At 39.4% G+C, this 15,394-nt stretch overlaps 1 protein-coding gene across 7 annotated transcripts in view; it reads right to left on the bottom strand.

Moving 5' to 3' along the window:
• flncb (filamin C, gamma b (actin binding protein 280)) overlaps window positions 1-15,394 on the bottom strand; it is a 112,675-nt gene that overhangs the window by 19,192 nt on the left and 78,089 nt on the right. For all 7 annotated transcript variants that reach the window (XM_049473290.1, XM_049473295.1, XM_049473291.1 and 4 more), the window contains 10 exons: window positions 12,136-12,733; window positions 11,089-11,262; window positions 8,711-8,873; window positions 7,036-7,196; window positions 6,607-6,774; window positions 6,364-6,487; window positions 5,433-5,589; window positions 2,816-3,005; window positions 2,656-2,679; window positions 1,294-1,541 (listed from right to left, as the gene is read on the bottom strand). In XM_049473290.1, the coding sequence (XP_049329247.1) occupies window positions 1,294-1,541; window positions 2,656-2,679; window positions 2,816-3,005; window positions 5,433-5,589; window positions 6,364-6,487; window positions 6,607-6,774; window positions 7,036-7,196; window positions 8,711-8,873; window positions 11,089-11,262; window positions 12,136-12,733 (2,007 nt within the window). The remainder of the gene's footprint in view (window positions 1-1,293; window positions 1,542-2,655; window positions 2,680-2,815; window positions 3,006-5,432; window positions 5,590-6,363; window positions 6,488-6,606; window positions 6,775-7,035; window positions 7,197-8,710; window positions 8,874-11,088; window positions 11,263-12,135; window positions 12,734-15,394) is intronic.

Raw genomic sequence — 15,394 nt, 5'->3', positions numbered from 1 at the left:
CCCTATCCAGATGGGATTAGTTTCTCAAGGGGACATTTGTGAAAAATATTTCACACTTCTACTCAGTGATAAAACTCTTGCATCCTGACCGCAATTGAAAAAAAAAACAGGAGGACCAGTGAGTTTTTTAGGTTTTCTCGGTAACCTGACATCACGTTCAGTAGCTCCTCCATTTCCACTCGCTGTTGTGTTTACGCGGATCTCCATGGAAATGCACAAGCGGCCAAAGTGTAATTACGGTGAGCGGCAGTGGACAAATAGATATTTTTTTTTTACGCGAGGTGATGAAACTCAGAGATGTGCGTCTGGACTGGACTAAAATTACTGGAGGACCACGAAGTTCAGCAAAAAACTGTAGATAATTTTCTCAAAGCACGTCTGAGAAAAACAAACACACGGTCGTTCTGGACAGGAATAAAATGACAGAGGACCCCACATAAAAGAGAAAGTTACCCCAGGACCCCCTAAGAAAAACTCGTTCTGTCTGGATAGGGATTATATCTACAATTAGGTTGGTAAGATCTCTTAATGTATTTTAGGACACAAAATGTCTTGAAATTGTGAACCATAAAAATAAATAAAACTGAAGCTGAATGCTGCTAAGTAATAAACTAATTCATGTATAAACCCTAGGTTTATTAGTATTATTCATGTATCTGTCCTAATGCAGAGATCATGATGAATTAATACGTATCCAAATAGTTTAGCACATTTATATGTTATCAGACAGGGGTCTGTTTTAGTATAGTGTGGGCATATACACAAGGTTTTTATAATGACTTTATAATGTTTATTAATGCTAATATTAGCCTTGTAGCGCATTCTAGTGCTAAACTAAAGACAACTTCTAAAATACACCATTCCTTTAATGTCAGCATGAGGTATCTAGTGAATAAAACATACGGATGAATTTAATTATTTTTGTATTGTAAAACCATAGTGTCAACACATTACAGTGATTTAAATAATTAGGCAGCTGATTAGGATCATTTACATGCACTTGTTATCTATCAGAGCAGTCCAAGACATTCAATTTATCAAATATATTTGATTTATTTAGGTTCTACTCCGGTTTCTTACATTTTGAAGTAAATAGCTCTTTATACATATATTTTACAGACTTTAGAGTCATGTGTAACGTGTTTGCATTTGAATAAAGTACCGGTAAACTAAAGGTATTACTTTTTTATCATGTACTTCAGCACTAGCTGATCTAGCAGACTTTCACATATACAGGCTACCCATAATGCACAGTTTTCTATACTGTAAATCAAAGCTCAAAAAAGTCCTTACCACCACATGGAAGGGGCTGTTGGGGATGTGCTCTCCTCCGAAGCGGATGGTGATCACGTATTTCCCAGGCTCCGGGGCCGTGTAGTAGATATCGAAAGTTCCATCCGAGTTCTCCACCACGTCCACGTCCAGTTCAGCTCCATCAGGTGTGGACACTTTGCAGGTGACCTTCCCCTTCCCAGCAGCCTTTGCATCCACAGTGATGACGGTCTCCTCTCCAATCTGAATGGTGGGTCCAAGTCCTGAGCCTGGTGCAAGATTCACACACAGCTAGATTAACCCTTGAACTCTAACACCGGGAGATTTTCACCCACATGACGTTTTCATGTGATTTTCATTGTGTTGCTGCTGCCTGAGTTGAATGGGACTTTGAGAAAAAAATTTAAGTAATGGGTAACCAGTTTCCTCAAAATTTTAAGTAAATTCAACTTATCCCAATATTCAACTTATTTTCAATATTTTTTCTGCTTTTTTATAGGGTCATCCATGGTACCTTTTTTTATTTTATGTGATGTTGTTAGGCCTGTCACAATAACTACATTATCAACTTACCGTTCAATAAATGGACATGACCTCAATCATTTTAATAATCGTGATATCTTTTGTCCTTTGTGTTTGAACTTACAAAATGCGCTTATATTGTGACTGTGGGATTGGCTGCACCTTTATTAGGAAAAATGCCCTCTATTAACATCCAAAACAAACTTAAAGAAACATAGTAATGGCTTAGTGCGGCTCTAGTTGCTTAATGTTGCCTCAGCCCTCCATTCACTATCAGTGTATCTTTCGAGTGAAGGCTAAGGCAGTGTCTTTATGCCGGTTCAACGCGTGCCAGCTGGGGCAGACCGGGGCTGCACGTCATGGAGACACGTGGTTCCCCTAGCTCTGCACTTTGCAATGTGTATATGTATATATAGTACTGAAGAACCTACTATAACCTATTGTGGTTCAAGCTGTAACTTTTCAAGTTTCCAAAATTAGGTACATAAACAGGAATGTAAAGTTTACTGTCTTTAAAAGTGTTAATTAATTTGTTACATTATTATGTTATTATTTTAGTAGTGCCAAATTAGTGGTCTAAATATTTGGCAACAATATCGTTTATCGCAATAATTTCTGGGACAAAATATTGTGTGCAATTTTTTTATATCGTGACAGGCCTAGATGTTGTATGTTGTAAAATTAAACTAGGGTTCCGAAACTTGTTATAGAGCGTAAACCCAACGTTAGCGATAATGTTACTGATTATAACGTTAGTGTTCTAGGGTTAAGAACATCTCTGGGCAGAAAACTTTGGAAAACTACACAAAAGTCTTTAATATGATGATGAAAATTGAAAAATGAACTAATAAAAGTACTCACCCAGACCATGTCCTCCAATGGAAACTGCAGCAACACAGAACAACACAACAGATTAACATTATTGCATTACCATATGCAATCCACTAAATGCTAACCATTAGCAATTATGCTAATACCAGCTTTTAAAAGTATATCTTAAGTGGACTCAATAGATTCTAACCTGTAACCAAGCACTTGCTGGCATCTCCAGAGGGCAGAGCATGGATACGGTAGGGGGAGTAGGGAATCTCGTCTCCACCGTATTTGATGGTGATGGTGTAACGACCTGTCATGTCAGGGACGTAGGACACTGTGTATGTTCCGTCTCTGTTATCTCTGATGTTTGCTTTCTTTGGCTTTCCCTCTGGATCCTATGAAAAAGAAACACAGTGTTAATGTTCATTTTTAAATACAGTATGTGTCATTTACTGTATGTAAGTGTGTTTGGCAGTGCTTCAGCTGAACTAAGGATAGTTCTATATGGCTGAATTACTGTAGATATAGCTTAACTAATATACTGACAGGTACAACTACAGAGATAATGGCCAGAAAGAGAAGAGGTCCACCTATTCAGGAGTGACTGGGAGCACAAACGCACCAGACAGTTTTGCTCAGATAGAAGGTCTAAAGCAACCTTTGAAAAGCTGTGGGACCATCCATAGGGACAGCTGTATCTGTGCATCCAAATTAAAAAGAGGATAAGCACTGCTTTATACAGGTAATGCAAAAGTATAGGGTAGTGTAAAATGTTTATCAGAAGCTTTATAACAAACCCTTTCTATCAGTCTTTTTACATAAATGATTTTCTAACCTTTCCCCTTTTCTCCTATTAGCATAAAAAAATATTTTTTGTTATATTTGTTTTTTTTTTCAGGTTGTTTTCCCATTCAGGTTTTTCATGCGCATTTAAAAATTAATTAAAACTTGCTGAATGGAAAACCCAATAGAGACCATTGTAAAGGCCAATCTACCACATTTAATGCATTATCTATATTATGTAAGCCTGGGAGTGTCTAATTGAGTCTAATTAAGATATTAAACCATTGTTACACCCCCAAATGGTAGCACATCTCTGCACAAGCCCAAAACCAGTTGGGTCAGAAACTACAATTCCCAGGATCCCTCAGTACCCTTTAATAGTAAATAGAAGAGTTGGAATAAACATTTGAGAATGTGCTATATTTATGGATTTGATGGCTAATCTAGCACACTTACTGCATAATCTACATTATGTAAGCCTGGGAGTTCAGAAATTTGACAGTAGAGAACAGAACTATTAAATTCAAATGAAAATTGAATTACATTTACAAATACAGCAGCTAACATTTTTAAATGATATTTTTCAAAAACTAATCTGACCCTTTAACAGGTATTGATTTTATATAATCTGTGACCGTTATATAAACAATGCCAAAATAGCTGCACTGTTTATATTAAGTAATCAATCTGTATTGATTATAAGTTAGTAGCACTAAAGTAGTAGGAAACCACCATGAGGAATTAGCCCAAACTCAATGGATTGTCAGTCCACAAAGACCAGTAAAGGAGCATTAAGGGTTTTTAACTCATCTCTACATTAATACGTTACCAAGCATGGCAAGCAGAAGACACATCCGTAAACACAATTGTCCCTCTATCAGTGACAATGCATTTTACTTGGATGTGAATTGGTTGCATGCATTCCAACAGTTCAATTCAACAGGCAGTAGGAGTGTAACAATACCACGACAAGAGGCCTACAATTTGATTGAAAATTTGATAATCTGAGTAAATTAAGAATATAGATTATGTGAAGACAAGTGATAACTGTGTCCTGATGTTGCAAAATGTACTATTATTATTATTAGTAATATAATAATAAAAAATAATAAGCAAAATGCATTTAATAATCATAGAGTGCCTACTCTTCGCAATACACACTGTTATTTGTTTTTGCCTTGCAATATAATGATATTTAAATGCATTGTTACACCCCCAAATGGTAGCACATCTCTGCACAAGCCAAAAGCCAGTTGTTTCAGGAACTACAACTCCCAGAATCCCTCAGTACCCTTTTATCATAAATAGAAGAGCTGAACTAAAAATCAATTTGTGAGAAATGTGCTCTATTTATGGATTTAATGTATTTATGTACAAGATATTAAATAGAAAGTGAGAGTGTGTGAAAGAAATAGACAGAGACAGAGTTATCATAGTGCTAAAGTGGCGCTGGATAACAGCCAGCACTCTTGTGAAGCCCCCATTAAACTCTTTCCCATGGTTTATATTAGCTTCAGCATGTTCCACAAACACCTTCTGGCATACGCCACACTGCAATACTTAAGCAGTGGAGGATGCTTTACCCTATATGAGGATGTGGTGGAGGTAAAACTAGGGCATGGAGAGCTTGGGCATAAAGGTGCATGAGGGTATGAGGGCTCAGGAAGCAGGAATATGAGGGGAGAGAGGGAGGAAGGAAGGGTGAAGTTGGACATGATGAGGGGACAAAAAAACTAGGGGTGCCAAAAGGAAATCGCGGCCTTACACAGCCTTTCCTAAGAATATAGAAGGGGATGGTGCCCTTTACAATATGACTGTCCCACACCCTCCTTCCCCAGTCCTCCACATACACAGAGACCTCACGCCTGCACTCATCCGGGTCCTGCAGCACAGCAGGGAAAGGAGAGGGAAGTGGGACTTTTAAGTCGTTGTATATTAAGTAGAAACAGCCAACAGATAAAGCCAAACTGCGTCCCATATTCCAGTTCAATAACAACAACAAAGAGCTTTGTTTCTGGAGAGGAGATCATGTCACTCACCAAGATCTGGACAGTGAGGAGTCCCTCGCCAGCATCGCGGGCATCGATGGTGAATTCCACTGGCAGACTGGCGGGAACACCCGAGGCGTTGAGGCCAGGCCCACTTGCCCGGACCTTGCTAGCGTCATGAGCCGGCAGCGCCTTAATCTTAAATGGACTGAAACAGAAGGAAAAAAAAAAACACTCTCTGTGATGACACCATCCCCATCATATTTACCATATTTATCCCACTATAAGGCACACTGGATAATAAGGCGCACTGTCAATAAACGTGTATTTTCTGGTATATTTTCATACATAAGGCGCATTTTAAGCGACACTAGTAAGGAATAGGGGTGTCACCATGTTTTCATTATAAATGAGCCCTGGATAATAATCTACACTTTGGCTGAGTAAATAGCTTCTGTTTATTTACAGTAACCTTAGATTTCCAGATTTCCAATATAGCTGGGTGCAGCAGCATTAGCATTAGACGCAAACAGTAAACACTAGCAAACATTGCCGCCCGATAGCACTACACTAAGAAACCCTGAGTGAACCGATAAGCCAGGGTGATAGTAATAATATTTTTTAAATAATACTTTTTTTTTTTATATTCTAGATTCAGTAAGACAAAATAAATAAGAATGTGTCCCCAATCAAACTCAGAATTTTACCATATTAGTTTAATTCTTTTTTACGTTGGCAATATAGCTGCACTGGTTTCCTTCTGGAAAAAGATGCAAAACTGATCAATGCTTTTAAATTTACAGATACATCAGAGTCACAAACATGACCAGAATTAAATGCGTAAGATCAAACATATTTGGTTCATTGAGGGTCAACATTAACAGACTAATAGACTAACAGATGGACCATGTTTTAGGTCCAAATCAAGAACCAGAAGGTAAAAATCCAGGATTTTGTAGCTTTGAATATAATGTATTCTCACCTGCGTGGCACTTCCTGATCTGCATACTTGACACACACTGTGTAAGGTCCATCTTTGGCAGGTGTGTAGATGACAGTGTGTGTGCCATCACCATTGTCTGTAATGCTAACAGGCTCTGTTGTCCCTACGGTAACAAAAAAGCATTGCCGTTATTAAAATTAAAAAGTAGAAGAACAGTACAGTAGGTATGATAGTATGATAGTGGATGTACTGTGTGTTTGTATATGTTTACTCTCTCCTCACCAGTTGGGCCATACAGAAGCACTTCCAGAGGAGCCAGACCAGCTTTACTGCAGTCCACAGTGAAGGTCTGTGGGACGTGAGCTCTCACTCCGTTGCCCAGGCCAGGACCAGAACACCTCACTTTACTGGGATCAACCAGCTCTCTTACTGGAACTCGGAACGGACTGCCTGTGAGTCACACACACACACACACACATTCAACAAATAATGCATTTCACACACATTCCTACTGTGACCTAATTCACTGTTCATCACAATTTTCCTACAGCTCCCTTTAGAAATGTGACTAGAGCTGATTCTTCCAGACATTTGCTCACTGTTGGAACAGTCACATGTATAAACTACTGTTTGACTGTAAAAGAAAACTCTGGGTCATATAATTATAATATATTTGTAGCACAAGCCTGTCTGAGGGAAGACCAATCGCACCTGGAATGGGCAAGCCTCCGAATGTGATGTTCACATCGTAATCTCCAGGAGTGAAGGGGATGTACTCCACGCTACAGCTGCCATCTTTGTTATCCTTACAGGACATCTTGGCTTCTGATGGACCCTCAATGGCCAAGCCCAGACCTCCTGTACCAGCTCCCCTAGGAATGGAGAAAGATGGAGATGGAGAGAAATTTTAAGAACAAATAAAAGGGATTTGAAATCTATGAAAACATGTAAAAAGGAAATAAATAGGTGGTTAATAATTGTTTGTGTTAGTTTGTGTGTAAATAAGACATTCATAATGATGCTTTAATGCTTTTAAAATTAATAGTTAAGTTTTAAAAAGCGTCACAAATTATTTTCATTAGATTGCTGTAGTAGAATTCTGTCTAAAACCAATATTTTTGTTCTTTAAATTTTTACATTTGACAAAAGATTAACAAAAAATGAATGTACCTTATTCTAACTGATTATAATGACAGGCATAAAGTCGTAGAATAGCAGCAAGTATCGTACCGTAACTGATTATTAAGTGTTACCTCAGGGAATAGCTTGGAAGCCCACACCTGTGTACGTTGTGAGGTGTTATCTTGTAAATAAGGCTCAATATCTGCAAGCCTTCACGTAGCATTTATCAAAGTTTGAGCGAGGCCTGATAGTGGGTGCCAAATGGATGAAACACTTAATTTATGAAGTTGTGTGGGCATTTAACATACCATAATGCATAGGGTGATGAGTGTACTGACATTAAAGGCAGTACCACCCAAAAGTGGACACCCGCAATGGGGGGTAATGATCGTGACCGGTGTCATCTGGTTCAAATTGTCCATGGAAACATATAAGCGACTAAGCATTAGCATTACCCGCTAAGCTGTAGCCATTCGGCCGTGCAGGAGGTAAGTATTATCGGCCTGTAGTCTGCTTCTAACCCCGACTAGCACTGCTGGAGCAGCATTAGCATTACACACTAACCGCGCTAGCCATTCAGCCGCTCAGAGGTGAGTATTATAGGTCTGTAGTCTGCTTCTAACCCCAGCTAGCACAGCTGGAGCAGCATTAGCATTACTCACTAACCTTGCTAGCCATTCAGCCGTTCAGAGGTGAGTATTATCGGCTAGTAGCCTGTGCATTTTCCATGTTAAAACAAGCTACATGGGACGAACTGCTAGCTAATATTACCCTGCTTTACCGGAACACTCAGGGTTAAGACAGTGCGGCGCTATCTGGCGGGCAGTTAGCCAGTAATGCTAATGCCCCAGCCTTAGTGGAAATCTGGAAATTAAAGTTTACTGTAAATAAACGGAAGCGCTTTACTCAACCAAATAAACAGTTTTCAGGATATAAATCTGTGTAGATTAATATCCAGCACTTTTTTGACTTACAGAAGAATTACAGTTTTGTTTATTTAGATTAGCTTTACAGGTCTCACCCCCCAGAAGTAAGACCTGCTGAATTAAAAGGAAAACATGGCAAAACCCCTGTTCCTAACAAGTTCAGCTTCTTATAATCCGGTGCGCCCTATAGTGTGAAAAATACAGTATATACTTCATGTCAATGGTTCTTAATCTGGTACTTAAACTGGTGTTGTGAGGAACCTGGTTCATCTACACCTCCATAACAACCTGTTTGAGAACCAGTACTGTTATTGTTGTACTGTTATTACTTCACATACCTGGTCTCCACAGTGAAGCGGTTGGGTTTGTTGACCAGGCCTTCTTCCAGCCCGGGTCCATATGCCCGCACACGACTCGGGTCACAGCCTTCAGTCACAGACACCCTGAAGGGACTCTTGGGCACCGACACCTCATCATACAGCACCTCGATCAGGTGCACACCTGTGTACACAGAGCATGCACGGTTCACAATGCAATGTTGACACTTTCTACAACACTATAGGATAATTTCCTGTCAGTATGATCAACGGCATCCAGCTCAGGTATAAGGCTGTGGTTTGATAGGTGCAGAGAGAGAGAGAGAGAGAGATATTCCATGAGGTAAGGTCATACCAGTGTTATCTAGCACACAGCAGCACAGGGTCTGGATCGATAGCGGTGCAATTGAGCATTATATGTGGTTATCATGAGAAAACAGGCTCCTGTACTGGAGCCAACAATACATGCTGTCACCATCGCACTGCAGTCATCCCCCACACAGAGCAATCAATAACTCTGCCATGCTCAGGATACTGATGAGCAGTATGTGATTTTATTTTTTTATTTATTGTTTGTATGTGTGTAAATGTGCGTATTTTCATTTCCCTCCATCTGCAACCTTTCAGATGGCCTTGATTTGGAAAATCAATACACAAATCTTTTCTCATATAACTGACATATTTTTTGCTGGATAAAATCAGATTATATTGGAGTTCTGTGTGTGGGTTTTTATCAGTAGAAATCCTGCTAACCACACTCAGGAATGTGCAGCTATTTTAAACATGTAGACATAATAGATATTCACTTAAATGAATGCTTGGGACAAAACACCTAATTTACATGTTTTTTTATCATAGTAAATCCAGATGGTGACAAGAGGCCAAGACATGTTTGTTGCACACATTTTGCTTTTTAAGAAAACTTGTTTCTCATACAAAAATATTCATTTTGTTCATTTTATCCATCATAATTTTAATACTAAAGGTGCAGTTTACATAATGATAGATAGATAGATAGATAGATAGATAGATAGATAGATAGATAGATAGATAGATAGATAGATAGATAGATAGATAGATAGATAGATAGATAGATAGATAGATAGATAAAGGATGGACTTTTAGAAGCGGTCCTCAATTACTTAAAACCTTAATGACTTTTAAAAAATGTATAAACCCTACTTACATTTACATTTAAGAACATTTTTATCTTTCCTTTAAAATTATATTTATCTATCTTAAACCAAAATGTTATATATTTTTAAGTTTTATAGTTTGCTATAGAAGTTATAATTTGTAATGAATCATGCTAATGAGTCTACATAACTTTTAGAAAGACTTTTACACAGTTTGAGAAGTTTGTAGACAAGTTTTTGGGTGCAGTTTTTTTTTTTATATATTTAAATAAACTCATCAGTAGAGCATCCTTAAATCTCAAATATTGGAGTCTGTTCCAAAATAAGACCAATCAAAATTTAGACAGGTCACCATCATTTAGAGCTGGTTAAAACTGGTATTTGTAGTATATGTTGTAATATTGATCACTCTGTTATACAATCTCTCCTCTTTTTTTAATTTCCCTTTAGGGGTGGGCGATATGGCCCTAAAATAATATCATGATATATTTTATGATATATTTTAAAACAATTAATTTAAAAAATCTTTAAGAATACAAATTTTATTATTGCATAAGGTATGATATGGCACTCCCCTAACCGAGATAGTAAAAAATACAAGAATGATCCAGAATGTCATGATACTAATAATAATGCACGTCAAATATCTCCATATATCCAAGATTAAATTAAAATAAATGATACTGGACATATTATAACCTCTAATAGTCTCTAGTAGATATATATTACAGGAAATGAGAACAGTGTACATTTTTCTTTTGCTAAAAACAGCAAAAAAAGTAGTACCCTGATACCTGATAATTAGGGGTGAGTGATATCTGGGTATGATATTTCAGGGTATAATATCGTTCACCATATTCAAAAATGTTGACGATATTATTTCCCATATCCTGTTGCATTTGCTTGTTTGTTCACAGCAGACTCTGCTCAATAAAAAACAGACCTTTACTGATTGTAACTGCAGCCACACAGCTCCACTGCCCTCCAGCGTGAGGAGAGAAACAAGCCTCAGCATTTTGTGTTACTTAATGGCTTAAAACAATCATAAAAGAGGAACAGCATCTGCTCTACACTTCACTGCTTCCTGCCTCGAGGGCTGTTTTCTCACTGGCTTGTTCTCCAAGCCTGAGTCTGAGTCAGCAAAACCTGAAATGCAGATCAATAACTAAATCCCCTTGATAAATAATTCTGCATTGCAGTAATTAACTACTATTTGAGAACTCTGTTACAGTCAGGTGCTGCAAAAAAAAATGCACATCGTACCATCCTCATATGCAGTGTACTCCACTCTGTAGGTGCCATCCCCTTTGTCGGTGATGTAGGCATCTGTGTTGGAGCCTGAAGGGTTAACAATGCGGGTTTTGATGTGGTTTCCTCCAGTCTTGTTGTGTGCACGGGTGTCCACAATGAAATGCGTAGTGACTTCTCTGAGGACTCCTAAATACCCAAGCAAACAGCAAAAAATTTATACAGTGAATAAATTCATTTTATGCTTACTAACACAAATTAAACATACAAACATGTAGCATCAACTGAAGACGTGTATCAATGATTCAAAAATGCATAATAAATAAATAAAAGGAAGTGTCTGTTTGCAATGCTGAGGTAAATATTCCTTGAATGTCAGTCATTTACCAGATTTTTTTGTAAGTATGAAGTATTGATAGTAGGGCTGCACGATACAGGATGAAAAAATTACATTGCAAATGTTCTTTTTTTTTTACTAAATATATCGTGATATTAAACAGTGCAGGGCTCATGGCGTCACCAGCCCCGCCCCCATCCATGCGCTGTCTCGCATCCTGACCAATCAAGAGCATCAGCGCAAGAGGGTCAGCGCCGAGCTCAACTCAAAACCCGAGAAAAACAGTAAAACAACAGAATTTAGCCCTTTAATTAGGCATTTAAGTGGCTTTTTAAAAGATAAATAAGAGCATTTTTGGGATTAAAAGCTTTCGACACGTGTGTTTACAAGCACGTGCCCAACCATGTGGATGGAGGACATGTGGTTACCTCGTGTTTCCCCCTCTCCGTCCTGCTTCTCAGGCAGCAGCAGCCTGTCACTCACACAGACACAGAGACAGCGCTGTGTATCGACTTCTTGTGTCAAGAATCAAAGCTTTGCAACATGACGTGTTTGATTGAATTGCCTTAATTGCCTGATATCGCACGTCCTGTGATGTGACTACAGCACACGGGCACATCGCGATTGCGATGCTTAAATGATATATCGTGCAGCCCTAATAGATACCCACATTTTTGATCAGGACTGCCATAACATAGTCTTCTGCAGAGCTGATATGTTCCTACCTCTGGGTTCAACTCCAGGACCAAAGACCTTTACTCCACTGGTGTCGACAGCAGGGTCCACCTGAACCCGGGCGGGGAACTTGGGCACGGCGTGTCCTCCGTAATTGATGGTGATGGTGTACATGCCATGGAAAGGAGGGATATAAGTGATAGAATATGTTCCATCACTGTTGTTCTGAACATGAACTTCAGCCTGGGCTCCAGAGTCGGAGATAATCTCGATGGTCAGCTCAGCCTCCCCTGCTTTGGAGCAGTCCACTGTGAAGGAGGCAGCTTCGTTAACCTTGCCTCTCTCCAGGCCTGGCCCACTGGCTGTTACCTTGCTGGGGTCGAAGACGGACTGTACCATGGCTTTGAAGGGGGAACCAGGAATGTGTGCGTCAGCAAACAGGATGTTGATGGCGTACTCTCCAGGCTCAGTGGGCAGGTATGACACGGAGCAGGAGCCGTCGCCATTGTCCTGGCACTCAATTTTGGCCTCACAAGGGCCCTCCACTGTCAGGCCCAGACCCCCGGTGCCAGCACCTTTGGTGTCGATAGCAAATGGAGCAGGTTTACCCACGATTCCTCCCTTCAGGCCTGGGCCATAGGCTCGCACCTGGATGAAGAAGACATGGCATTAGTGGACCATCAATGGAACAAAACAAAAAACAGTAACTCCGAGACAAATGTATTAAAAAGAGATACATAGATCTTCTATTCAACTGCTAAACAAATAAACATACACTAGTTAAACCCTTAAATGCATGTTTGTGTCACAAATTAGTTGTATTAGTATTTTCCGAACTGTTATTTAGAAATATTTCAGATTAATTCCTAATTTGTAATTTGCTTTGAAACAAGGTCATGTAAAAATGAGTGATAAGGTACAAGTAAAGTTCTGGAAAAAGGCCTATACTTTCCCTTACAGTTGTAGCTAACAACATGCTCAAAGAAAAAGCCTTCTGGAGGACTGTTTTACAGTCAAAATTAACGAAGACAGACTTGATTGGCTACAATGACCAGAGGTATGTTTAGAGGAGAAATGGGGAGGCATTCAATAATAAAGAGGGAAGATTACCTCAGAATTCTTCAGCATAATCTCAAATTACAACACAGTTGGGTATTTTAACAGGACAATGACCAAAACACGCATTTCAAGGTTCAACAATGAATAAAGCAGGCCAACATTAACCTTTTAAATTGGCCTTAAATCATATGTGAAAATATGTGCTTAAATGTCAGGTCACTGCCCCCAAAACAACAAACTGATTTGAACTCTATCCATACATTCAAGACGAGTGGTATTGAACCTGCCCAAATATTGAACCAGGCCAAGTTTCCACCAGTTTTAGAGGAACCGTCAAAACGTCACCCCATACATCATTAATACAGGGTGTTGCACAGTGGTGGTGCTTCTGTACAAACGGATACAGCCAGAGCTGCCATCAGTTTTCACACTGAAGAAACTTGAATTCTTGCGAACGAACATTCCTGGTTTCAAAACCTACTTTTTTTGGTTCTATGTCAGTGGAAAAAGCAGGTAAGCAGTCAGTCAAGCATCAAAATGGTTCTTTAAGAACCTAAAAGTACACAAATGACCTGCATTTCTTTTATCGAATGGAATGTAGGATGGTACACAGATCTTGCATATCCCCTTTGCTGTTACATACTTGTACTTTTTCCTTTAAAGAACTGCAGCTCACCGGGTTTCCAGATGTGTGTAAACTACCCCCTGTGTGCTGCACACTCTGGCTCACCCCTCTTTGACAGATTAATTACAAAGCACATCTTCTAGCTATTTCCTGCGGTGATTCCGTGTTCTGGTACGTCGTGTTTGCTTTAAGCGCCTCGTCCGAAAAATGACGTACGAAGAGGAACATCTGGCTCACGGGCACACCGTGGAACCCCTGTGTAGGACAGCAATGACCTCATCACCCGAGTAATCTTATCCTTGGTTAATTATGGGATTGCTGAAGCAAACGTATATACACACACACAGTATACTCCTCTGGCAAGGCTCCGCTTAACCCTTGTGTGGTGTTCATATTTTTGTTACTCGTTTACTTTGTTACTTGTATTTAATTCAGCAAAATTAAGCAATTTTACATTAAAATGCTTTACACATGCTTGCTTCACCTAAATTGCAAGCAATATAAACAGCTTACATGGTTAATATTTGCCCTTTACCTTTCTTATGTTACATTTCTGAGTAGAAAATTTGTTTAGTTTCAAATTTACAAATGAAGCAATGTTTATTAGCTCTTGGCCAAACATACTGTATGTAATATAAGTGGTTTGGGGGGGGGGGGGGGGTTGTACAGTGTGTGTTTATGGAAAATGTGTTTTGATATATGTTTTTCACAAAAAATGAGCCAATGGCAATAAGTTTGAGTTAGAAAAAATATTTTTTTTAGTATCATTTGATGAAAAATGAAAACGGGTCCCACAGACCCGAACACCACACAAGGGTTAATAAGAGCGGACTCCTGAGATTGGTTTGTGAATGAGATTTGGCATGTGAAGCAAGAGAGGAATGCTCCTAGAGAATGCTGATTAATTTGTTGCATTAATTATTAATGATGAAGAGTGTTCATTAATACCCAATTACTGAGTCCCAACGTCTCCTTAGAGACCAACCTCAATCAGTAGCAGCTCAGAGAGGGCTAATGGTGGTCTAGGAGGCTAAAGACATATTGCACAACATTCCCCCCCCCTCCTCTCCACTCCTCTCCTCTCTTCTTTTCTCTAAGGACACAAATGCTCAGCCTACAATACAGACTGCATTCCAGTAAGCCCACAAAAGAAAAACAGACTGTTCTTCTACTGTTTTACAAGCTCAAGCCTATCTCTGGCACGGCCAGTATAATCTGCAGGCCTGATACAATCTCCATATGCAGTGAATTTATTGCAGTGGTCACTGACTCCTTGCAGGTCATTGAATTGATCTGCTCCGAACACTGTACAGCACGCACTGTACGTCCAGATACTTCCAGAGTCTTCTGCTCCCACGTTCCTCCTCACAAAGAGAGGTTTGTGCGCTCCGGCCAACTTTTAATAAGTTTCAGGCTTCAGGCTTGTGCAAAAGCTGCAGTCAAATCATCCGTAGCCTTTTGGAAATGTCACAGTGCCACGCCAGAGCGAACCGACCATCACTGATCAACATCATCTCCAGAGTCTGCTAATAAAACCCGATATACACTACTACAGCGGGAGCTGGCCTTTTATATACATGTTCCCTGGTGGCTTGTTGAAGAACTGCTGTTGAACTGCTCATTAT

The sequence above is a fragment of the Astyanax mexicanus genome, chromosome 2 (genome assembly GCF_023375975.1).
Source record: "Astyanax mexicanus isolate ESR-SI-001 chromosome 2, AstMex3_surface, whole genome shotgun sequence".
Classification (NCBI taxonomy): domain Eukaryota; kingdom Metazoa; phylum Chordata; class Actinopteri; order Characiformes; family Acestrorhamphidae; genus Astyanax; species Astyanax mexicanus.
This window is presented reverse-complemented; position numbering and strand designations above follow the sequence as displayed.